We start from the raw sequence: 26,929 nt of genomic DNA, 5'->3' as shown, positions 1-26,929 counted from the left end.
AAATGTATGACAATGAGAAAATGAAAACGAATTTTTTTGTTCATACAACTAAGGAATAAAACCAAAAATTGTTTGTTTTTGTTTTTTATTGTTTTCATTTCTTGATATCTTTTATTTTTATTTCATTTGGATTTTTAAATCATTTAACGTTTACTCAAATAACAATGGCTTATGGCTAAGTCGCTTCTTGTTTTATACGCTTTGTTAAAATTAACGGTTTATTTAATAATTAATTAACATTACAAATTCATCGTGGCGATTGTTGTTGGTGTTGTGTATGTATAGATAGATAAGTAGTTTGTGTGAGGCGTGTTACTTGGAAAAGTGTGTACACGTTTCTTGGGGACATGTGTGTGTGTGTTTTAGTGTGGTAAAATTTTGAATTTTTAGTTTGATTTTTTTGAAAATTAAAATTTTTAACAATATTCAAAAAATAAATTTTTTGTTTTGTTTACGAAATTAACACAAGAAAAAAACCTAAAATATATCATAATATTTTCGCTGCTTATTATTAGCTTGAAAATTTTTTTGTAAGCAAAAAGTAGTAATTTTAAAAATAATTTTTTTTTTACAAAAATAAGTAAATATAAACACATCATTAAAATTGAAATAGAAAATACGTGGCATGAAAAGAGTAAATAAGAAATTTTAGCTTTACTTAACACTAAAAAAATATGTGCTGCTTGCAACTTGTCTTGCTGGCGCACTTAACAGTTATTTTCATTGTGAATTATTTTTGAACGAACAAATTTTGACAAATTGAAGACATAAGCTAATTGTATGGAATGTTTTAGCAAACACAAACATTTTCTTTAGCAAAAACTTAAAAAAATATAAATTATTTAGCAGAGACGGCGAAAACTACTTTTTACGCGCACTTACACATTTTTATATTAAAAAAAATATACAAAAAAATTGCGCACAAATTATATAAAAATATATGTATATATTTACGCATGAAATTATTGAAATTCTTTAATATGCTTAATTTTGAGATCTTTCTGTCACGACTCGTTCGCACTTCAATGCTTTTACGTGCCAATATTGAAGCTTTGCTGAAGCTTTCATAATTCTTATGCAAATGTAGAAGCTATTTCAAGCTTTCATAATTTTTAAGCAAATGTAGAAGCTTTTCGTAAGCTTTAAAAACTTTTGTGCGCCAATCTTGCAGCTTTTCTGAAGCTTTCATAATTTTTATGGAAATCTGGAAGCTTTCAAAACTTTTGTGCCAATGCTAAAGCTTTTTTAAAGCTTGCATAATTTTTTTTTTGCAAATAATGAAGCTTTTCTAAAGCTTTCATATTTCTTTTCAAATATTGAAGCTTTCTAAAGCTTGCATAATTTGTAACGCCGCAATATGTTTGTTAAAAATTTTTTACGCAATTTTTAATTTGCTTTTAATTGCGTTTACGCTACGCACCAATTTTTTTAATTTGTATATTAAATATTTATTTTATTATTATTTATTACTAATTTATTTTTATAAGTTTGCCTAAAAGTTTAATTTTGCATAAAAGGCCGAAAATCACAATTTTGTTTTTCTTTCATATATATATATATATATATATATATATATTATACATATATATGTATACATATCATTTAGGTTACTTTAGCTTCGCATTGCTGGCTTGCCTAAAATTTAATTTTAATTTTTTTATATTTTATCAGTGTGTTGGGTTTTGTGCATTGGTTGTTTTTGTTGTTGCTTTAAGTCTACATGTTATCGCAATAATTTCGAATTAAAAAATTTTTAACATCACATTTTCGCTTTTCTCTTTAATTATTATTATTATTAATTTTTAAATATTTATCATAAATTTAATACTGCCTAAAAAATTTGGAAAAATTATAATATATTTGTATAGTTTATAAAATGAGAGAGAAATTATAATAATTCTAATTACGCTAAAATGTTTTTTTTACACACACATTCAATTTTATTTCTCATGAATGTACTTTTTAACACTATCACAGCCAAATTGTTTATCCAAAAGTTGTTGCCGAAAGGGGGTTTCACGCGTGTTGACTTGTTTTTTTATGTAATTTGGTTTTTTTATATTACTATATAGTTCTTTTTCTTCTTTTTTGAATTTAGAATTTTGAATTTTGCCTAAGGTTTGTTTTACTTCCGTGTATATAGTTAGGTAAGCTTAAATTTAACGAGACTCTAGTGGCGCAATATTCATAAAAAAAATTAAAAAGGTGCAGTGCGTTAAAAAGTAGTTTTTTCAGTAATCAATGTCGCATCAGCGGAAAAATTTTAGTTTATGTTCGTTTTTTTTGTTGCGATGCTGCAGCAGTGGCGCTGAATGGCTTAACTTAATTCCTTTTTATAACAATTTTTTGCAATTGTTTTTGTTTTCTTTTATTATTATTTTTGTTTTTTTGTTTATTACCTTACACATACGCGTTCCACCATTTCATCATTATTTAATACGATAATAATTTTGAGATCTTTTTTAACACATTTTATTTGTTTATACCTTAGCTATTCAACGCCAGTGAACCAGCATCTGTTTTAACTGTTATGCGCGCCAGCGAAATTAGAGAAAAATTATATAGTAAATTAATTATTATACATATATTGGAAAAATATTTTATAAGAAATAAGAAAGCAGCAGTTTTTAATTTGGCATATCGGGGCAGGGAGAGAAATGGCAACGTAATTTCAAAATAAAGTTTATAAAAACTAAAAGTTATTTTTAACCCAAAACTTTCAAGAAGACAACATATAATGTGATTTTCCTTTATTCCAACAGCTTTACTGCATATATTCAGGCAGGAAATGAAAGTTTGTTTGGTGAAAGCTTTTGTAAAAGCACAACTTTAAGCTTCATATAGAATTCGTCTCGCAGCTTATTAAAAGTAAACAACCTTTATTCAGACAATTTTACTGTAAACATTTACGCATGCAGTATATGAAAGCTTGTTTGCGAAAAGCTTTTGTGATGCAAGTTTCCTGTAGAACTCAGTTAATTTAACTGGTAACAGAAAGAATTCGTTTCATTGGTTGAAGCATATGAAAGCTTGTTTGGGAAAAATCTTTGGGAAAATACAACTTTAAGCTTCATGTACAACTCAGCTTGCAGCCTTTTGAAAGTGTCGAAAGCTATCAGTTCAAAAACTTTATGAACAAATGTTGACCACTGCGGTTAAAAAGTAGGAAGCTTTTTTGAAAAGCTTAAAAAAATTTAAAAAAATTTTATATAGCTTTCTTGACAAGGCAAAGAGTACTCGCATACATGCGAGTTAAAATTAATATTTTTAAGAATTTAGCTTTTAAGACTTTTCACATTATTTTTTATACCATAAAAGCTCCGAAACGAAAATTTTATCAGAATTAAGCTTAATAAAAGTAAAAGCTTCTTTTACAGATTAAATAATGTTTCGAAAATATTTCAAATAGTATTTTTAAAAAATACTTGCAACTATTCAAAAGCTAGTGGAAAGGTGAAATAAATACTTACAACTTTTCAAAAGCTCTTTGAAACGAAAAATGAATTTAAATTTTTCCGAATGCACTCAGAAAAAATTTTTTAAATAATATATCCGAAATAGTAGAAATAAGTTTAGAAAATCAGAAAGTACATATGTATGTATAGTCGAGCTCTTATATTCAATGTGTCGCAAAAAGTAGAGTTTTGTTATGAAAATTAGTATATACGTAATATACTTAAGCTTTTAAATTTGGTAAAATAAGGATTTGAATACCGAAAAAGTTTTACTGAAAGCTTTAGCTTAAAAGTTTTTTTTAGAAAATGTAAACTTGAAAGCTTTTAGCTGGAGAAAGCTTTGAAGGAGCATATCACGTGAAAGCAAAAGCTTTGAGCTTAAGCGCCCAAATGTATGCAATAAAACCGTGGAAAATGCTGGTCTTCGTAAAAATTTGCAACATAAGCAAAAAGCGAAGATTAAACAAAATATTTTGAATTCTTCCATAAAATTTGGAGCAAAACATTTCGACACCTCAAATTTTAAGCCCTCAATACAAATTTTTTCTCATTTTAATAAAAAAAAAACTAATTTAATTTTCATATCATATAAGCAAGTCAAAATTTGTTGTTGCTTTTTCTTAGCGGTTGCTCCTAGCAGGGGTTACTATAACGTCAGCGGGGGCCTGTGCACATATGTATGTTTGTATGCATGTATTGTGCAAGACTTATATATGCATTTGTATTCTTATGTTAGTATGTGTGTATATATTTTCATTATCGAAATATTTTTTTTCTGTTTTTTTTGCCTAAAAGTGTTTTTCCTAAACTTTTCTTGCTAAACCTTTTCATGCTTGCTATTTCTAAAGTTTTTCATATTTTTTTTTGCTTTTGCTTTTACCTAAATAGAAATTTTGTATGCACTTATACATTTTTTTTACAATGTATAATTTTGTTTTTGTTTTTTTTTTTATAATTTTTTTTGTTTTGCTTTAAATATGTCTGTTTGTGTTAACTTTTTGTCTCACTACCTTATAGAGTATGCTTTACATAAAAGTACATATGTATGTATGTATAAATATTGTTTTGTTATATAAACTTTAGATAATTTGTTAATTTTATTAATTTTACACGCTTTTGTAGGCGTAAATTCCAAAGAAACCAAAATTATATTAAGAAAAAAGGGAAAATGTATACATATATATCGGTTATATAGACCTATATATGCAGTTATTTATGTATATATTTGCATACAGAGAAAGTAGAAGTAATGTGTTTTTTTTTGTTTTTGTTTATATTACACAAAATATAAAAGAATAAACATAAAGTATTATTGTTTCCAACTTAAATATATGCCAAAGTGCCGAAAAAGTATTATATTTTACACTTTAATTTTTAATATTACAATATATATTGTTGTTTTTGTTTTTTTCTATGCATAACTGTTAGCCGAAAGCTTTCTAAATAAAATAACCGTGCATGTGTGCAAGTATATGTGTGTTTATCTGCGTGTGTGTGTGTGTGTGAGAGTGTGAGTGGATATTACGTTATATATTTAATTTATATATATATATATATATATATATGTCTATAGTATATACATATAAGCCGAAATATATGTATATAAAGCTAATTATGCCTGTCCGCAAGTACTGTTTATGTGGCCTGTTGTGATCCTTCGCCTTAAAATATGAAAATGAAACTATATTCGCTTACTACTTGCCCTACATACAAAAACAAAGCATAGCATTTGATAGAACTTTGCGCATGCGCGCTTTGCTTTTCATTTCTAAAACGCTGCTCTCATCCAATGCGCTCTATAATATTACTCACATGTCTGTATGTATGTGTGTGTACGCTTCTACGTTATTTGCATATTTTTTTTATTACTTATGTTTTTCATTTTCTTGCCTCTTTAACTGTATTATGCTGAAATTGTTTCGCCGTTTTCTTATTTTTATGCTTAAAATATTTTCAGTTTTATTTTGGTTTTCTTTTATATATTTTTGTGTTGTTGTGTTCATTTTCAATGATTTGTTATGTATGCTTTTTAATTGTTTTATTTTTTTATGTATGTATTTTATAAATATCGTTAAGATCACAGATATTCTCTATGCAATAAATTTTCTGTTTACTTTTTATCGCTCTCGCTTTCGCTCCCTTCGGTCTTGGTCTGCTCTGCCTCTTTAACGCCAACTAATTGAAGTTTCTTATTTTATCGCTCGCTTGCTGTTCCTAATTTTGCTCAGTGTCTTTTCTCTGCTACGCTATGTCGCCTTTTCTACGTAATTTATTAAGCCTTATAGAAATTTTTGTGTACTTTTAAGTGTTTTTTTATCTCTATTTTGCCTTAAAAACTCTCCACAGTCCTTTTCGAAATACATACTTATCTACACTTTCCTCTCATTTTCTAACAAACTACATTTACATATATTTTTTTATCGCTCCTCACTATTTTTTGCTTTTATTGAAACTTTATTATTTAATGCTTTTATTTTGAGTCCTTTAGTGTTATTATTGTATTTTTTCTTTATTTTCTTTGGGGTTATGTTTGTATGCGTGTATGTAGTATATGCACATGTCTGTTCATTGGGTTGCATGTGTGAGTTTTCGTACTTTTGTTAAAGTAAAGAAGTCAATGTTGGGAAATAAAAAGCTATTGAAAAGCTTTCGTGAAAGCTTTGTGTAAAAGCTACATAATTCTGTCTGTCTGAGCTATAAGATATTTGTATAACGTATGTGATAATATTTATGGTCAAACGAAACTTGCGGAGCTTAAAGCTCACTAGGCTACTTATTAGTTGTATTGAAAGTTCTTCAGTCATAACCAAATATTTTAAAGTATGCACATAAAAGCTTGTTTTTTTGTATTTGTTATATAAAAAGCTCTAACAATTTTTTCTTTGAAAGTTTTACAAATTTGAGATATGAAGCTTTTTTAAGAAATTTCATGTTGAAAATTTTTTGAATAATGATGTTCTCATACAAAAGCTCTTATAAATTTGAAAGCTTACAAAATTCGCCGCAATAAAAGTTCAAAGCTCGTTGTAAGTTTTATCAACAATATTTGGCTGAAAAAATTTTGAATGGAAATTTTCAGAGAACTATAAGCTTTTATGAACTGTAATCTTGCGAAACTCACCGCAATGAAATATCAACTAAAGCGGCTTCAATGAAAAATTACTTTGGAAGTAATAAAGTACTCATACAAATGCTATAAACTTGAAAGCTTTCAAAATTCATAGTCATAAGAGTTCAAACGAAAGCTAGTGAAAGTTTACCCCTACAAAAGTTCTTATAAACTTGAAAGCTTGCGAAATTCATCACAATAAAAGTTCAAACGAAAGCTCGCGAAAGTTTAAAAAGCCCTACCAAAGTTCCTATAAACTTAAAAACTTGCGAAATTCATCACAATTAAAGTTCAAACGAAAGTTTAAAAAACGGTTTCCGTAAAAAATGTTTTAGAAGCTTAACAAATTTGGCAAATGAAACTTGCTTGAAAAGCTCAAACGGAAATTCGAGAAAGTTTAATAAGCGACTTCGGTGAAAAATGGTTGCATACGAAACTTTTAAAAAATTGAAATTTAAAAAAACGGCTTCCGTGAAAAATTTGTTGGAAGCTTCACAAATTTGGCAAATAAAGCTTGCTTGAAAAAGTTTAAATTGTAAAGCTTTCAAAATTAACCATAATGAAAGTTCAAATGAAAACTCGTAAAAGCTTAAAAATCGATTTCGGTGAAAAATGGTTATACACGAAACTTTCGAAAAATTGTGAGTTTATAGAAAAGCATCACAAGCAAAAAGTTTAAAAAGTCAGCTATGGCGAAAAATGGTTGTATACGGAACTTTTCAAAACTTGCTCCACAAGCAATTTTAAAATTAGGGACTATTTTTTAAACTTCGAAATGGATACGAGTAACTTATCTGTGAATTCTATGTAAAAAGTATAAAAAGTACGAATGAGAGCTTTTTATGAATTTAGTCAAAAACCAAAAATTTCAATAATTCAAAGGTGGAAAACTTATGCAAGTATGAAAAAAAAAATTAAAATTTTTTTTGTTAAATAGCTGTTTATCAAATTCGTGGTTTGAAAGCTTTCAAAGCTTAAAATTTTTTTACTGAAATTTAATCATATTACTAATTGATATTTTATATTACTTTTTGTGGAGGCTTTCATGAAATTCGAAACTAAAGCTTCACTTTGGGAAGTATGTTGAATATAGTAGAGCTTTCGTATAGAGCTTTAGGAAATATGTGTGTAGAATACAGAGCTTTCGTTCCAGTTTTACACATAAGAAATTTTTGAAGGCAAGAACTAACTTTCGAAATGGGATTTGAGCTTTCGAAACTGAAATATAAGTATATCATCCAAATCGCAAATCCATTTGTAGTAAGAAATATTCAATCTATTTACGGAAAATATTTTACAAGAGCTTTCAACATAACCTTTACTATGTTACATAATTATGTAAAGTATTTGTTTTTGTAAACAATCATTTGTAATTTGTAACTCGCTGTTCTTCTATGCAAAATATGTGTGTATGTGTATGTGTACTTTTGTATTGACGTTACATGTTTCATTCTATATAAGTTTGTAGTTTATTAGCACCAATTGTTTATTCTATTGTAACTGTAATTGTTGTGTTATTGTTTGTTGTAAAAAGCTCATATTGCTCAACTATGTTGTTGTAAAAAAGTCTATCGTACTGTAAGTTTGTTTTTGCAATGCCATTTATTACTTTGCCTATGTATATTTCGTAACTATGTATTTTATAAGACTGTATATATGTATGTATATATGTATATTATTGACTATAACTGTTTTAAAAACAAAACCGGTTTGAAAACATCTAACAAAAACGGTAATTGCAATTCCTATTGAGAACCTAGCGCTTGCAAACCCAAGTCTTGTCTCCAAGCATGTTGGAAATTTGAAAATAAAGTGCGCGCATGCGCATAAACAACCATGACTTTGTTGAAGAATCGCTATAATTTCTAATATTTACTGATATTTGTGTCACTGTGCTGCTATATATGTACTATGTAGCTGTATATATATTAGCGATATTGTAAACGATAATTATTTGGATTCGTTTTCAAACATAACTGTACATGCATATGTAAGCGCATATGTGTTGAAGGGGGTTATATGCTTAACTCACTCACCAACAAAGGTGAGGCCGCTGCTATGTATGTATATATGTTTGTTTTACATATATATATAAAAACGGATCACATGAGATCTTGCAAACGCTGGGTTACGCGCTGCAGCTAACGGTTAATTGTGAAAAAATTAATAATATCTACACACATCCATATTCTTGTGTCTGCATGTACATATTTTTTATATTGTATTATGTAACAAAAACCATATAATACACATTATTTAACTGTACAATGAAAGCATTAGTAACACTAAAAAAAAATCTAGCTTGAAAATTGCTCAACTTATTTTCTGTTCTGTCTATACTTGGGCATTCTGCTAAGCAAGTTATGTCTGCTTTGTAATAAATTGAAAGTTCAGCTTACACATTGCTCTCTCGCTCTTGCTTGTCACGCTCTCTAACTGCGTCTCTCTCACTCACTCTATCCGTAACCGGCTTCTATGCGTCTCTTTCTGTCTATATTCGCAATCTACCTTTCTTCGTCTCTTTCCCTCCATATGCGCAACCAACCTCTCTACGTCTCTTCTCTGTTTAACGGTAACATCCTTATACTTGTTTGGTTCTTTCTAAACGCAACCTACCTACCTTCTTCTCTTTCTCTCTTTAACCGTAACGAGCTTCCTATACTGTAACTCTCTTAGAACTACTTCCTTTCACTTAAACTTTAAAGTACACATACAAATGTAGTTTAATAAAATACATAGGTTACTAATTAGAAAAAAAAAAGAATATGACTTGCATAACGTATGTCTGTCTGTAAAAGCGCAGTTAGCTACGGCGCTCTCTCTCTCTCTATTACATTTGCTACTCTCCTACAGTTGTAGCATTTAGGACTCACTATTTCATATACTCACACACACATACATATGTTAGTATGTATGTGTATATTTTTCATTGAGCGCAAACTGCTTGCTCTCTTGTTGTGCTACGCATGAGTTCTCTGTTGCGTATCGGGCACTCATGCCTACCGCTTTACTCACTAACGCTTATTTCTTAGTGTCATATAACTCGCCTGCTCAACACACTCTGTACACAAATCCTATTTGTAAAAAAATGCAATTAAAATTTTGCATTTACGCTTAGCGTTTGTTTTTAGCTTCGCTCCTAACCTAAAATTTCTACACTGCACTCACTATTCGCTTTCGCTTGTCGCTTGCGTTAATTATTATTATTTTTTACAACTATTTTAAATATATATATGCATGTATATATATATTTATATATATATATATAGGGTTTTATGTATATACTTGTATGTATGTATATAATGACAATTTTTACTTATTTACTTTAACTTTAGCTTTCGTCATTTGCATCACTTACGCTCCCTCTCAAATAACGGTATATGTATATAACTGTAAGTGTGTTGTGTGCATGCATATGTGCTGCTTCTCAGCTTGTCTCTTTCATATGTATCATAATATATGTGTCTCTTTTTCACATACACTCTCCCTCTCTCTCTCTTTTGTTTCTACCACTTATTCTCTTGTATATATGTATGTATTTACGTTACAAATATGTATAAGATAAGTATATAATTGCTGCTGTTTGTATGCTCAGGCAGACTTTTAGTTTTACTAGTGTTTTTCTTTCTTTTAGTTTTTGTATTCTTTAAATAAATTATTAAGTGGCAGCACTCTCGGCGCTCAGCCACGAAATTCTTTGTCGTCGAGGTTTGTCATCGATTACTTTATATGTATGTTTGTTTTCAGCAAAGTCGGCACCGCTTCAGCTGCATCATCTCCAGTATCAACTCCTCCTCCTACCTGTTTCGTGGTGTCTTGATCATGATCTTACATGCGGTCGGTCACCGCTAACTATGTATAGATCACGATCGCTCATCGTCAGTTGTAGTAATTATAATTATTATTATCCTGTATGTTGTAGTTGTAGTAGTAATAATAATAGTAGTAGTTTAGTAGCAAGCTAAAGTCGCTTCACTATTGTGGTAGTTCATCCTTTGTGTCGACAGGGCTTGGTGAGAGAAATTTGCGCACATACTTGGGAAAATGGGTTTTCTCGTGCGCCTTGAGTATGGTTGAACGTGAGAAGGTCTTCCCGCACATGTGACAACGGAAGGGACGTTCACCTAACGAGTGGCGATGTCGTAGTGGTGTCGTAGTTGGAGCGCGGAACGATGAAGAGAACGAATATACAGTTAAAATATATCTTAGAGACTATAAGATGCTTAACGGAAGCAGAAACGAGTGGAGTTGGAAGTATGATGAAGTAATCGACTGAAATCTCTTTCATAATTAACTATAATTGCTTAAGATTACTTAAAACTCTTTGAGTCAGGTTATGTTAGGTCGTAGGGTTGATCCAGAAACCGATGGATCTCACTTGGAGGTAAGTCGAGAAACAAATTTTTCTCTAATTGTGAACTTTCTGCACGCCAATGGGTTGAAATTCTCTAACGGTAAGACGATGAAATTATTCCGACCGATAGATCGACCTTTTGCTCGTGATCGCTTGAAAGTAGAGGAACATACATATGTTCTCTATAATTCGTTTGACTATTGCTTCTAGGTCGCTCTCTCTATGTTTCTATGTTTCTAGGTTTCTTTCTCTTTGTTTCTACGTCTCTATATTAACTTTATAGAATTAACTCAAGGGAAAAAGCTACTGCAGTGAACTATTGCTGAAAATTTGACTTTATCTGTCGGTTCTTGACAAATTTCGATTTTGAATGAGATCAAAACCCGATCTTCTTGATTGTCGACAACTTTTTTGAGTGAATAAAAGATACAGTAATACTGTAAGGATCATAATTTATTACTAACGGTGAAGATCGGTTCGAGAAGAGCAGAAGCCTAGTAAAAGTTGACATTTTATAAAGATTTCAATCATTTCGGACAAGTTTCAAGGCAGCTTTCGAACATTAAGTAGAGTTTTTGAGTGAATGAAAGATCCACTAATCTCACAGAGATCATAATATAACACTAACGGTGAAGATCGGTTTCTGAAGAAACAGAAGCCTTTTAGATCGGACATTAGTTGACATTTTATGAAGACCACCATAATTTCGGACCAGTTTTAGGACAGCTTTCGAATACCAAGTAGAGTGGTGAATATCTATTCCGACCGAATATTTAAACTTCAACTCCCTCAAAAAATGCTCACTTTCCTAAATTCTGCTTGCCTTTTCTGCTCAGCTTTCGTTTCTACTTCTGCTAGGCATTTCCGATATCAATTATATGTACATAATTATAAAAATAGCGTACTTACCCGTGTGGACGCGACAATGGTCTTTCATATGATGGCGCAGCTTGAACGCCTTGCCACAGTATTCACATTTAAACGGTCGTTCGCCCGTATGCACCGGCAGATGGCCGATCAACACGTGGACATCGGGAAAACTTTTGCCACAAAATTTGCACAGCACAACGCCATTCGGATCGGCGCCACTCGATGAGGCGCCCAGCAATGCGCCCGATGACGACGACGATGCAGCCAACGCAGCTGCGGCCGCTGCCGCCGCCGCTGCCGATGTCGAAGAAGACGACGAACCAGCGCCGCTCAATACCATACCGCCACTACCCGCTGACGTGCCACCAATGCCGCAATTGTCCGTAGCCGAACCGCCACCCACACCACCACCATGGCCAAGTCGGCCACCACTGCCGTCGAGATCGAGTGCGCTACGCGCACCAACACTACCGCATGTGGCCGCCAGCTCCATGGCGGCAGCCATAACAGCGGCAGCTGCTTGTTGTTCCTGAGTATCGGCGCCGCTGGCCGCCAATGCGGCAGCATTCATTTGGTACGTGGTAAATTGTGGCAACTGCGCCAAATTGAGGTCGTGCGACAGCAAATGCGAATGCAAGAGCGGATGCTGTGCGGTCTCGCGATACTCCAGCGTTTTTAGCGAATGCGAGAGTATGTGTCGCGTTAGCTTGCTTTGGTGCTGGAATGTGTGGCCGCAATATATGCATTGATAGAGGGGCGGCGGTGTTTGCGATTGGTCAAGACTGTGTGAGGTGGAGGCGGCCGACGCAGCAATCGCTGCGGCAGCGGCAGCAGCCGATGTGGAACATGCGACATTGCCACCACCGCCACCGCCAGCGCTAACCGAGATGCTGCCAGCGGCGACAACGTGCGGCGAATCGGACGTTTCCTGGAACAACACCAAACAAAAATCCAACATCAACTTCTTTCGTACTACGCTTTGGCGTTACTTTGCATTTACATTTTTTTGTTTACTTTTTTGACTTTTGTTTTTGCTTTTGTTTTACTTTGTGGTTTTGCTTTTCTTTTGTCTACATTACGTTTTCGCTTTGTTCGGTTTCAATTGAATTGTTTTTGAATTGAATTGAATTGAAAAAAAACTCAACGCTCGATTTATGGTTTTATAAAAAAATTATGCAAAAAAAAATTATAAATATTATGCGTTTGCCTTTCTTCGTTTTCTTTGTCCTTGAGAAAATATATATAACGTTAAAAACACTTAAGTGGCTTTACTTTTTTTGTTTGGTTTTCGCATTTTGCGCTTGTTGCAAGTAATTTCAAAATCAAAGTGAGTAGAAACAAATTTGTAAAAGTGAAATTTTATAAAAAAAAAATATATATAAATATGTATGTTAAAAAGGAGGTACTGTCTCTAGTAAGTATGAAAAGAAGTGCGGTGCTGCCACACTTTTCGAATTCAAAATGGCAAATTAAAAGCAACGTTATTGAAAAACTCAAATGAATCAAATGAGAATGAGAACTCAAAGAGGAAAAGGAGTAGATGGAAAATTTTCAACAATATTTAATTTTGTTTTTGTTTTTTTTTACCAACTATTTTGGACATAACGAATTCTTCAAAGTACAAAAAATCAAATTTATAAATTATGCTTTATGACGCACTAATATATTCTCAAAAATATACGTTTTTCAAAACAAATCTACTAAATTGTTGGTTAGCTGCAGTTTTAAAATACTTTCTTTTGGAAATTTTTTGTAATTATTATTTTATAAATATGTTTGTGTTGCCGAAAAACAAGAGGGGCTTTTCAGCGTCGGCCTTGCAGCACGCTTGGCACTTGCAGCGTTTTCTCTCCGACGCTTTGCGGCAATTTCAAATCTCTCTTTCAACACTTTTCTCATTTTCTCTCTATTTTCGCATTTAGCTGCCACAAGTCCTTAAGCGGCATGTGTGTGTTCGTGCCAAAAATTAATTTCGCTAATATTTTTTCTTTTTATTTAATTTTTTTTTTAGTTTTAGCGTTAAAGTAACAAAATAATAATAATAAAACGCTTTACTAAAATTTAAAATTTTATTTCTAAAAAATTCTCAATATTGCTTTACTACTCTCTTTTGTTTGTATATATATATATATATTTTGCTTTATTTATTTATATTTTTGTTTTTGCAAGAAGTTGAATTTCGATTTTTGTTTGGGCGTTGTTCGAAAAGTCACATTTTCATTTATGTTTTTTTGCTTTTTGTGGTTTTTGATATTTAGCTTATAACCATTATAATTAGAAATATTTCCATTTATATTTAAAATAGTTGAGTCAAATGAAAAAAATGGCGGTAGTGGCGTATTTCAAGCTTAAACGTTAAATTTATGCGCGCAAACAAAAATGTACCGATTCGACCGTTCGCTTGCACCGTTTCGACCGTTTAGCGCACACACGCTAGTAATTTTTTTTTGACGACAATTTCGGCTCTTTTTTGCGTTATATGCGTATAAGTTTGAATTAATACTAAATTACAACAACAATAATGAAAAAATAATTTAGCATTTGCAAATGGTTTTGCGGTTTTCGAAAACCTTTCTGTTTATGTTCTCAAATTATCTGGCCAAATTCAGTATCAAGAATGTGAAAAAGAGCGTTTTGTGTGTAGAGCGTTTGGTAAAAATAAGTTTCGTTTTCGTACAAAAAACTGTCGTTTTGTGTTTGAAATAGTTTTCGTTTTCGTAAAAAAATATGGAAGTGTCATTTTTGTAATGCTTTGTCTCTCTGGTACTGCTTGCCAGCAATTCGGTTCGTCATAAGTTCCGTTCGTTGCTGCTTAAGTACGGTCAAGTGTTTAGATAAGTATTATAGCCAATGGTTTTGATAAATTTAAATTTGGAATAACCTAAATGCAATAACGGTACTTTTGTTCGATTTTTACCAAATAAAATTTAAATATAGATTTTTTAGTAGCGTAAAAAATGTGTGCAAAATTTTTTCATGTTATAATTTTGATAAAAACATATTGTCTTTTTACCTGCCTGTCTCTCAATTTTGCGTGTAATTTTGATAACAAGTGTTGTTTTTGCTGTCATTTTTGAAAATTTTGTTTTCTTATTTGCAAATTTAACCAAATACTTGCGCTCACATTGCATTTGTTTTGGTGAGCAATGCATTGAAATTGCCTGTGTTTTGATTTTTTTACTTAAAATTTACGGCAAATAAAAGTATGAGTTTTGCTAAACTTTTCAAAATTTTGTTTTTCATTAATATTTTCAAGAAGTTTTTCCACTTTCCTTTAAAAATAATACATTTTCTCCATAATCTCTATTGTTGCTATTTTTAATAATCTGCATTTTGTTTACTTTTCTTTTTCTGTTTTTGTTTACTTTTCTGTTTTTTGTTTTCATCGTTTATGCTGGGCACACTGCCGCACTCTTTTTCCATTGTTTCTTGTTTTTCAAATAAATTGTTTTAAGCTTTTTCCAATATATTTTATTTTTGCTTAAGCGAGCATTTTCTTATGTTGCCTTTTGCAAGTAAACATATTTTGTGAAATTTTTATTTTTTTTTACAAATTGGAATTGCAATAAATATGAGTTAAATAAGTATGTAATAGCACAGCCATTTCCAAAAAACGTAGATCAACTTCTTGACAATAATATTAAATAATTTGTATGCGTATTGAGGTATGCATGTTTTAAATTTTAATTCACCGATTCGGGGTTTGCCATCTAATCTCTATTTATGTGTTGTCTGATTCAGTTTGGAGTGAAATTTTAAATTTTTTATAAAATTTTGAAAAAATATACTTATGAAAATTGTTGTTGTTAGAATGTAATATCGTATGCTGCGTGCTTTTGTGGTTAGATCTATATTCTTTTTCTCTGAAACTGCACTATCAGTTTCATTTGATTCACAGTAGAAACAAAGCTTTGCACTTAAAGAAACATAATTTTGAAGACTTCAAAGATTTTTGTTTAAAAGCTCATGCTACCGCTTTATTGGTTTCTCGGTTTAATATAATTAGTTGCTCCTCTTATAATTGCTTCACTTCTGTTTTAGAAAATAGCAGAGTAAAGAGAGAAGATCTGAACGAAAGCTATTTTAATATCAACAAGTCTTAAATATCCAGTTTCTTTTATATGCAAAATTTCAAGATTTTCTCATGGCGTATGAGTACTGATTTTTAACATTATTCAACATCTATATTTTAGTCTTAGAAAACCAGGATAGAAGATGTGAATGATTTTTTTTAACCATTGATATTTTTAAAGTCTGCCTTTTATAGATTCGAGATCTTCGAGACCATATAACAACCACCTCCTCTTTTCTCGAAAATTTGGACAGACAATGTCATATGAGTTAAAAGAGAGCTCAAGAATGGTTGGAACGGTCAGTATCGCCACAAAAGTTGCTTTATTGGTCATATAGGATTTGATTTCTTTGAACGCTGAAAATGCATTTGGAACTTAGAACTGTATATTCCATTACAATGAGGCATTATAAAACGTGCTATAAGGTCAGTCAATTGATAACTTTGGAAACCATGTATATTTAATATGTTACATTTTTTCAAAACTAACTTATGAGCTTTTCAAAAAAAATTCTAAAATGGTTTGCTAGATCGCAGATAAAATTTCAAAAAGTATTTTTTTACAAATAAAAGTAATCTCCTTGGTACTACCTACTATTTCACGAAAACATTCTCTGGCATATATGTATACTGAAAGCTTTTATGGGGATTAGTTAGTGAAAGTTCGACCGAAAAATCTATCGGCACGAATTTGAGTAATCATTAAAGATAATGAGGCTTTATTCAACTACAAATAACTTGCCTTGAAAGCTTTTATTGCAAGTTAATGGTAAAAGCTCGACCGAAAGCTTTATAAAAACAGATTTGTGTAGTAAACTGTACTCGTCATAAATAACAGGTATTAATTCAACCACAAAAAAAGCTTTTTCGGTAAGTGAATGGTAAAAGCTCTATCAAAACAGGTTTGTATAGCAAGCTGTACTTCTCATTAATCAACAGATCTTAATTCAGATATAAAAAAATGTTTTTTGGTAAGTGAATGATGAAAGCTCGAACGAAAGCTCGATCAAAAAAGGGTTGTATAACAAACTTTACTCCTTATTAATCGACAGATTTTTATTCAGACATAAAAAAGCTTTTTATTTATGGTGAAAGCTCGTGCGTGAAAGTTCGATCGAAAGCTCTAACAAAACAGATTTTTACTATCAGCTCTATTTATCTATACAAAATCCAACCACAAATGCACTGCAAATTAAATTTAGTTTAATACATTTTCCTACTTTTCTTTAAAATTTTTTTTTATTACATTAAATTTACTTTTCGATATTTTTCTCGACTCCGACTATATTGCTTCGTACGCTTACTTAAGATGCCAAATAACAGTCACAACAACAATTTAAATTCTATTACGTATTGCATATATGTATGTATGTATATTGAATATTTAAAAGTTACACAACCACAACGTTGAGAAAGTACATCGATAAAAGAAAATGAAGAAAGACATTTATATAGAAATGAAATAATAATAATTAAAAACGTATACATACATAAGTACACCAAATGTTACGTTATGTATACATACATATTTACGCATATACATATATACTTGCAAAAAATATGTATATATATAGTTATATAGTTTAAGAAACATACGAATCACACACACATATATATAGAGAGAATTCGAAAAAGTTCCATCGTTTACAAAAAAAAAAGTATTTCAACGCTTTTAAGCGATTTTTTTAAGTTTTTTTCACTTTTTCTTTTAATTATTAGAAAAAAATGAACGTTAACGACATTTAAGAAATAGAGTACACATTTACCATTTACATAAATAAACAACAATTTATGTAAAAGCGTTCCACATTTAGATGACATTTATAATAGATAATGAATTAATTAAAAAAAATATTGAAAGTTCAAATAAAAAATATTGTTGTCTTTACTAACTTTTTGTTTGAAAAAAAGTATTAAAGAATTAATAGCATTTACAAAAAAAAAAATATGTTAACACTTAGTTCTATTTGAGACACCGAAAGCACTGCTGCAATTTGTATATTTGACTTCGAAAAAATTATTTTTGTTTTAATGTTTATTTGCCTTTCTTTATTATTTTCATATTTATATCATTTATTTCGCGCTCCACTGTAGCGAGGACCCCTCTTGTTTTCTTCTCACAGTTGCATATTTAGTAGAAATTTCATATAAAATATATATATTTAATATTGGTAAATATATTAAAAGTGTCTAATATATGAATTCATAGTTAGGCAAAAGCTAGGGATATTAAAAATGAATAAAATTTGTGCTTTGCTTTTTTCAATATTAAATTTTTTCTAGTACGGAGTGGGTAGGGTGTTAAATTGCTGTTTAGAAAATATTTTTTTTTTTTGTTTTTGATTTTAAATAATTTAGTTATTAAAATGAATTGAAATTGTAGGCGCATGGGGGTTTAGCAAAAATTAGAAAAAATTATATATACATATGTATATAAGTTTATAAATTTTTTAATGCATTTTTATAAACAAAATATTATTTAATTACTATTATTTCATTTATATTAGTTATAAATGTTTGTATAAGCAGGCCAAGCAAATAAAATAATTTTATAGTAATAGTTATTATTTAAGCATTAATTTCTATAAGCAAAGTTCAAAGTCAAGTGTGGTAAAAGATAATATTTTTATATAGAAAAGCGTTTTTTTTATTTGCATGCGTTTTTCACACTACTATATACTTAAATATAAACTAAGATAGCTTAAAATACAATTTTTAAAATTTCTAGGTGTCTTGAGCGATAAAATATTTAACAATACTTTACACTATAGTATTTCATACACAATAATATTGTTGAATATCATAAATTGCTATTAAACCTATTATACAGCAACAAAGCTCATCCGATGATCACTTTTATAAGCACAACATTATTATAAATTGTACCAACATAGAAATTGGGTAAGCATAACTGATACCTAAATGGTATATAACGGTTACAGCACCCATATTGTGCTTTTTATACTATAGAAATCATTGATTAGTGCAGAAAACTCATGAAAACTTGATGACAATTTTACTGCTAAAATAATGTGTAGCCTTCATTTACCCAATATAATGGATTTTCTATATTTGGATTTTCTATAAATTCTTATGATAAACCGTTTTTAAGCACCCGTCTAAAGATGTACATGTATTCAATAATCAGCATTGTCGTGGATATTGGTTAAGCTAAACTGATACCTATACGATATATAACGGTTACAGCACCCATATTGTGCTTTTTATACCAGGGAAATCATTGATTAGTGCAGATAACTCATGAAAACTTGATGAATATTTTACTCCTAGAACTCCTTCACAGCCTTCATATACTCATTATATTGACTTTGGATTTTCTATAAATTTAAGCCATTTTAAGCATCCCTCTAAAGATATAAATGTATTCAATAATCAGCAACACTGGTCATCAGTATAGCATTGTCGTGGATGTTGGGTAAGCTAAACTGATACCTATACGATATATAACGGTTGCAGCACCCATATTGTGCTTTTTATACCATGGAAATCATTGATTAGTGCAGATAACTCATGAAAACTTGATGAACATTTTACTCCCGGCATAAAGTGGTTTGATATCAATACTGACCTCTGATCACTCCAAGCCTTCATATATTCAATGTAGTTATTTTAGATTTTCTAATAATGAAAAATAAAATAATTTTTTACAGATACTTTTCACACCTTAATTTTTACAAATTGTGGGGGTTCAGTTATGCTCAAACTTAACATTTCATTATAAGATTTTTTAAGTTTTTTTTTACATTTTCTCGAAAATTAAGTTATCACTACACAAAAAATATGAAAAAGAAGCCCAAAAAGTAATTTCATTACATAAAATTGAACAGGTTTGTTAAACGTTGAGCTGAAGTACTGAAAAGTTGGCATTTCAAGAAAAGAAGTATACAAGGAAATCGATATATGGAATTAATATTGAACTGAAATCTCTATAGGTCAGGTCTCGATACCCATGCCATTATTAAATGATTTAATATTGAAATTGATTTATACATTTGGAAACTCATTTTAAAAGATGATGTTTAATTTAGGAGTGAGCAAGTATTTAAGAAGTACTGATCTACTCTCAAATGAACAAAGCAAAGCTAAGATATATAACTTAAGAGAACAAGTAATTGAGAAGTGCTGATCTCATTTCAATTTAAAAAAATCTAAGATATAAATTTCGAACAAAAGTAAACTGACCAAGTTTCACGAAGAAGATTGTAACATCGGTACGGATGCAAGAGGAAAGTTGTATGACTTCGTTTAAAGCTTACTTTGTATTAGCAGTTTCAGAGTAAAACTAGGAAAGATATAGCAAAAGGTGTTAAGATAGATTTGTCGATAAGGATCGGGAAGATGGGACATACTCATCACAGATAGCATTTTTGTGAAGGAGTAAGTTTCTAGAACAAAGCGAAAGGCTTATAACTTCGAGGTGATTTCCTCTCACTGTGGTTTTTGTAATGGATAAACAGTTGTGGCATAAATTAGATGGTGCATTACAAATCTATGAGAAAATTTTCTTCTAACATGTAAATAACTTAATAGCTAAATAATAAAGGCTTGAAGCATAATTAGCTTAAGTAGAGACAGAGCTAATGAAGTATGTGCTAGATAGCAAAAAAATTGAAAAAAAAGCAAAGAAAAAAAATTACATACCAAAACGCCACATACTTGAAGATGAAATACCCAAAAAAACTACATACTAATCCAATTTAGTTCAATCCACAGCTAATGTGATTAGCTGGTACGGAGCCAAAATCGTATATGAACACGACATTAAGAGAAAAACGCATTGCAGCAATGTGATACACTCATGATTCGGTCACTCAGTCAGTCAGCCAACCAGCCCAAAGGACAAGCACAAATTTTGGTAATTTTATATGCGCATAATGCGATGGCAAATGGCCGGAAATGAGGTCACTGTGTGTCTGCCACAAAAAGGTGCATAGTCAAAAACGAATTTGGCGAGGTCAAAGCGGCAGGACAGCACATGTGTGAGTAGGAGTAGATAAAAAATATTAAATAATTGAAAAAAAAAAATTGAGAAAAATGCACATGGAAATCCATTAGAGGCAGGACATTATTAAAATAAAAGAATAAAAAAATAAAAATATTTTTTTCATGGCTATAGTGGGAAACATGAGCGCCACTGCTATCATCGCCGGTTCAATTAAAAACGAGCGCAAACATATGGCAGTAGATAGTGAGTTGTTATACAACAACAACAACAATAACCAGGCGTTTATGCAAACATGTTGGCAAAATTGAATTTTCATTACCTAAAAATGTGTTATTGATGGCATGTTGATGTTGCAACATCTGTCGCGCCTGACAGCGCATTGCGACAGAAACTGAAAATGTCGCATAACCAACAAGTAAATGCGTGTGACACACAAACACATACACGCGAACCGATAAACGTGCATGTATAGACTAGTATGAATGCATGTACATGCGTCTGTGTGTGTTTGTGTTTATGTGTCGCCATAACTGCATCAGTGAAAATCAATAAAAATCATTTAAGTCATTACATGTGACCCATTCAGCAGCTACGGAGTGTTGCATGTTGCCTCAGGCACCAATACCTGCACGCATGCACACTGATATATGTACATACACATAGCCATACATATAAACAATACAGTAGTATTGAGCACGTGTAGTGTGTGGGCAAAATGGCTGCCTGCCAATATGGACAATTTCAATTTCATTGCGCAAACACGCACACATACCCAGAGAGATTGAAGCGGTAGCCCTTGTCGTGTATTTGGCAGAACGTTTATTGTTATGTAGCGTCGTTTTTTACCAATGTTATGCAAGATTTAATTTGTTAAAATATACTTTTTTTAAATGTTATTTCTAGAGAGAGAGAGTATGGGCCTTTCGTAAAAAGTACTTTTCCATCAAAAAGAAATGCTGAGAATGAGAACTAAACAACACTGAACTTAATCGTCTTATTTACTTATCTTGGTTTCTTGGCATTTCTGTTATTGATTAATATATTTATAGAATAATCAATATATAAAAATCAGCATAAATCAGGTCTCGGTTCTCATGCCATTGTAGACTGATCCGACTTCGAAATTGTAAGCAAGCTTATTTACTTGGGAGACAATCTCAAAATCATTCATCCGACATCTAACGTAAAATTACTTTTACCAGACGCTTGAAACTTGGAAAGCAGAAGATGACAAGTAAAAATCTCTCTCTCGAAACTGCACATGTTACCATGAAGGGGTGCAATCAAGTTCAAATTTTGGCGAATCAAGATACAAGCGCTCATATAACGAGTTTTTCAATAGGGACGCTACAAAAGTAGACCGATAGGGATAGCAAACGACGCTATATTTTTCCCTTCATTTCTCATTGCATTTCTCTTCACTAACGTTTGCCATTTCATCATGGTAGTCATAAGCGTCCTGTCAGATCAACAATTGAGCGTCTAGTGGAAAAATGTGAATTCACACAGTACAAAATGTTCCCATGCCAGTGAGACAGAGAAGTGCCCGATTTCTTTTGCAGTCGAGAATATTGCAGCCGCTAGCGCATCAATTGAAGAAGACCCAAATCAGTCTCTCACACGTTGTTTTCAACCGTTGGGCATCTTTGTGACGTCATTGTGGCGAATTTTTCAAAAAGATCTTGGCCTACATCCTTACAAGATCAAACTGATGCAAGAACTGAAATAGATTGATCGCCAAAATCGTCGTATGTTAGTGAATTGGGCTGAGCAACAACTTGAAAATCATCCGAAGATTCATCGAAAAATCATCTTCAGCGATGAGGCTCATTTCTGGCGAATGGCTTTGTCAATAAGCAAACTATGAGTTACTGGTCAGGCAGCAATCCCCATAAGACACCATAAGTCACCATTGCATTCCGAAAAAAATACGGTTTGGTGCGGTTTATGGAACGACGGCGTCATTGGAACGTACTTCTTCCGTGATGATCAAGACCGGCACGTTACTGTGAATGGGAATTGCCACCGCTTAATGATAATCAAATATTTTTGACCCGAATTGGATGATATGGACTTGGACAATATGTGATTCCAACAGGATGGCGCCACAAGCCACACAGCGAACGTCACAACCGATTTGTTGAAAACCAAGTTTGGTGAATGTGTTATCTCACGAAATTGGCCAGTCAATTTGACGCCACGGTCATGCCATTTGATGCCCTTAGACTATTTACTGTGGGGCTACGTCAAGTCTATCGTATATGCCAACAAGCCAGCGACGACTGATGAGCTTCGTACGGATATCGAACGTGAAATTGCTGCAGTATCGGCCGATTTATGCCTGAAAACCGTCGAAAATTGGGTTCAGCCAGTACAGACAACTTCTGCAAGCGTGCCAGTGGTGGCCATGCAAAAGATTTTGAGTTCCATACATAATGGCAATGAATGTACTTTGACAGCAATAAAGAATTTCGTTGAAATTCAAAACCTTTTGTAGCGTTCTTATTGAAATGAAAAAATTGAAAAGACTGGACTGAATATAAACAGGAACAATTAAACTTCAAGAGCATGATCAACTACTGAAAGAGACCGTACGAATATCGGATATATCGAATTCCACTTTCATATTTTACATTCTACTATTCCATAGCAAAATGAATGAAAAATTACAGCTGGATGGCCTCTTTGAAGTATATGCTCACCTCACTAAGCCTTGTACCTTGGATTTTAAAGGGTTCCATCTGACAAAAGTCCTTACAAATAAAAATGTTGTCCTTCACATAATGTTATCGATTTGATTGTCTTCCAAATTATGATTAAGCCTTTTCACAACCTAGAGAGGGTGCCTTGGCTCAAAATATGTTATGCATCAATATTTCTAGAAAGCTCCTTAGAGTTACTCGAAGTTTCCCCATTTGAAATATAATTTTCTTTTTCTTCTTTTCTGCACTTTCTTTTTTTAAATACTTCTACACAGTTCATTAGCGCTCTATTAAGATCAAGTGTCTCCATCATAATGTATAATCTCAGTATTGCCCATGAAAGGTTGCGCAAAAAAGAAGAACAACTTGAAGAAAATCATATGTACAGCAAAACTACTACTACACCAATTCTTATCCTCGCTATCAATAGTTCATCAAGTGATCAGAATTATGCAAATATTACGAAAACCAACACGAATTATTGACAGCCTAAAGGTCAAATGGAAATTGAACCCAAAACGGTGACAAAATCCAACAGGCACAGAAGTTGGTAAAAAAGGAGTGAAAAAAAGGAAAAGGCAATAACTGTATCTATTACTGGCAAAACATGAAGACACAAGGCATACATTCACAACAAAAACTCAGCGACAGTACAGCTCAACAGTTGCCAGAAAAGCTAAGCAAATTGGACAACAACTTCGATAAAAAAAAGTCTCGAAAAAACAAGAAAAAAATTTAAATCCAAATGGTCTATATTTACACTGACCACACAGTTAGAAGATTAGACGGAGGCTGAGTGGGTATGCATAACAAACTTCATCAAAAATCATGCTGTGGCATGCAACCTACACACATGTGACATACAGGGAGCCACAGATTACGCTGAGTGACTGACCAAATGGTAGCATATCAAAGTTTGTGGCAAGCTGTGCAGTGTCACACTACTCTTATTTTATTTTAGAGCTAACGGTAGCGGTTGGGCGGAGATATGGTGAAATCTAAATAGATTCGAAATGCAATCGTATGAATATGTTGCACGAAAACGGCAAACATACAAACACATGTAGAAATATTTAGATGTGTTTGTTCATGCTACTCAAGCAGCCACGTTCAACATGCCACATATCACACTTCACTCGTTCGTCTGCGGATTTTGAGCTACCAAACGGTACACACACTCGTAGTTGCAACATTTACTATATGTACATTTGTTTGAGGGGTGCAACCAACTGGCGTCAATATGTTGCAAGGAGCACAGCGAAATTTAGCTGAATTTTTTCCACTCATTTCACTTTCCAACCGAAATGTAGTTAATGGGAGTAATGCGCTTAGACAGTTAGCTGGAAGCCGCATCTTTTTTCGAACATTCGCTTGTGATTTTTTTGTTTTTGTGCTTTGCTTGCCACATCATCGTCATCACCAGCGTGGCATTTGGCTGATGTCTCGTTGCGCAAATGTTGGCCTGTGGCATGCGTAGTTGTGAAAGCATTTGACCGCAAAACTGCGATTTCCATGAACTTCCCGACGATTTGTCTTCGCCAAAATTTTTTCTCGCAGACTTTTTCAGTTTCCATTTTGGACCCCTCTTTCTCTTAGTTCGTTCGGCTGTCATTTTTTCAATTCGTTTCTTAATATGCTGTGTGTCGCAGTGTGTTGGCCAACTGTGAAGTCGGCCCGCAGGCGTTGGTTTATTGAATTTTATTGACTATCGTTTGTAGTTATTGAGTTCAATTTGCCAATCGGTGTATCACTCCACTAGCAAAGCTAGAATTTATGGAAATTAAAGAAATCTGACTAGTGTGAATTTTCTTGCAATTTAATATGAAAGTCAGTCAAGGTACTGGTACTGTTATTTTTATTAATTTTACTATTTTATAAAAAAAAAATGAATTATTTAAAAAAAAAAAATTATGTTTTTCAAAAATATTCAAAAAAATGTAATTTGAGCTCAAAATTAAATATTTTTTTTTGAAATTTTTAAAAAATTTTGTATTCTCTCAAAATCGAATATATGACGGTAGGCTCATTGAAGGGGGTTTCCAGAAAGAAGAAGTGTTCAAGAGATAAGTCAAATTACACGAAAAGAGTTTTAAAAGTAAAAAATAACTTTATATTAGTGCACATCGGTAAGGACAGATAGTTGATATATAATTTTTTTGCACCGTAATTGAAGCGCATTCTTTAAATTTTTTATGCCCTTAACACAGTTTCCGGGGCACCGATCTGAAATTTTGCATACATCTTTTTTTCCTCACTATACGTAGTTGTCTTTTATATTTCGGGCTCTGGCAACCGTAGAAATCTGGCAACTGACAACTTGATCGTCAAGTTTGGCATTTTATGTTATACATTGCTTACAGTAACTTGAAATATGCATCTCGCGAACATTTTCGAGCGATTATTTCTTACATCTGTCGATGTGGACAGGAGTGGATCGATGAACTGAATTCAGTTTTAGGCGATAAAGCTCCATCAAGCGCCAATGTTTATCGAGGGTAAGGTGAATTTAATCGAGGTCGCAGCGCACGCCAAGACGGATTTCGCGAGAAAATCCAAGATGTTTCGGTCGTCTAAAATCAGTTGTTGATCCAGAAACTATTGATGCTGTGTGCAAACTGATATTGCCAGATCGTCATGTGACCCACCGTGAGATAGAGATGACTTTAGGTAGTAGTGGAACTAGACCACATTCAATATTGCATTGAGATTTGTCTGTAAAAATTTTTTTCACGTTGGATCCCACACATTTTGTCAATCGCTCAAAAATAAACTCTTGTCGATTGGTCGAGGGAAATGTTAAAAAATACGATATCTGTACTTCCAAACATGTCTATGAAATCGTGAAAGATGATGGATTGTGGACTTACGCATATAAGCCCGAAATATACAGAAGCCGACTGCATGGGCGTTTTTTAATGAGACGAATCCACCAAACGTTGTTCTCGCACGAAGCACTTCCGAGCAAAGCGTTGCCTGTTTGCTTTGACAAGTAGATATATCGCAACCATATCCCTAGAACCATATATACATATGTATGTATCAGAATTTTCGGAGTGACATACAACAATTTGTTTGCCAGTTGTCTTTCAAGAAATTAGGAAAACTAGCTTGCGCAGACGGATTTCTCTTCACAACGACAATGCAAACTCTCACAAATTGACTAAAACAACTGCATTTTTGTGCAGGCAAAACATCGATTTGATGAGTCATCCTCCGTATAGTCCTGGCTTGCTGCCTAATGATTTGTTTTTATTCCCATTCGTAAGAAATAAACTAAGAGGTCAAAATTTTCGATAACTGAAGAGGCAGTTGATGCGTTTAGAAGGCATGTATGGGAGATATCTAAATCAGACAGGCAAAAATGCCTCGATAATTGGTTCAAACTCATACAAAAGTATATA

The 26,929-nt window shown here is 32.2% G+C and overlaps 2 protein-coding genes across 4 annotated transcripts in view; both read right to left on the bottom strand.

Moving 5' to 3' along the window:
* The window catches only part of LOC120775337 (platelet binding protein GspB), a 376,877-nt gene that overhangs the window by 22,522 nt on the left and 327,426 nt on the right, over positions 1 to 26,929 (bottom strand). The gene's annotated exons all lie outside the window — the stretch shown is intronic.
* Positions 10,089 to 12,746, bottom strand: LOC120775338 (transcription factor Sp8-like). Its single transcript, XM_040105483.1, has 2 exons — positions 11,828 to 12,746; positions 10,089 to 10,688 (listed from the first exon to the last, which is right to left on the bottom strand). The coding sequence occupies exons 1-2, from the start codon at positions 12,744 to 12,746 to the stop codon at positions 10,540 to 10,542; spliced, it is 1,068 nt and encodes a 355-aa protein (XP_039961417.1). The 3' UTR covers positions 10,089 to 10,539.

Source organism: Bactrocera tryoni, chromosome 4, assembly GCF_016617805.1.
Source record: "Bactrocera tryoni isolate S06 chromosome 4, CSIRO_BtryS06_freeze2, whole genome shotgun sequence".
NCBI classification, from domain to species: Eukaryota; Metazoa; Arthropoda; class Insecta; order Diptera; family Tephritidae; genus Bactrocera; species Bactrocera tryoni.
This window is presented reverse-complemented; position numbering and strand designations above follow the sequence as displayed.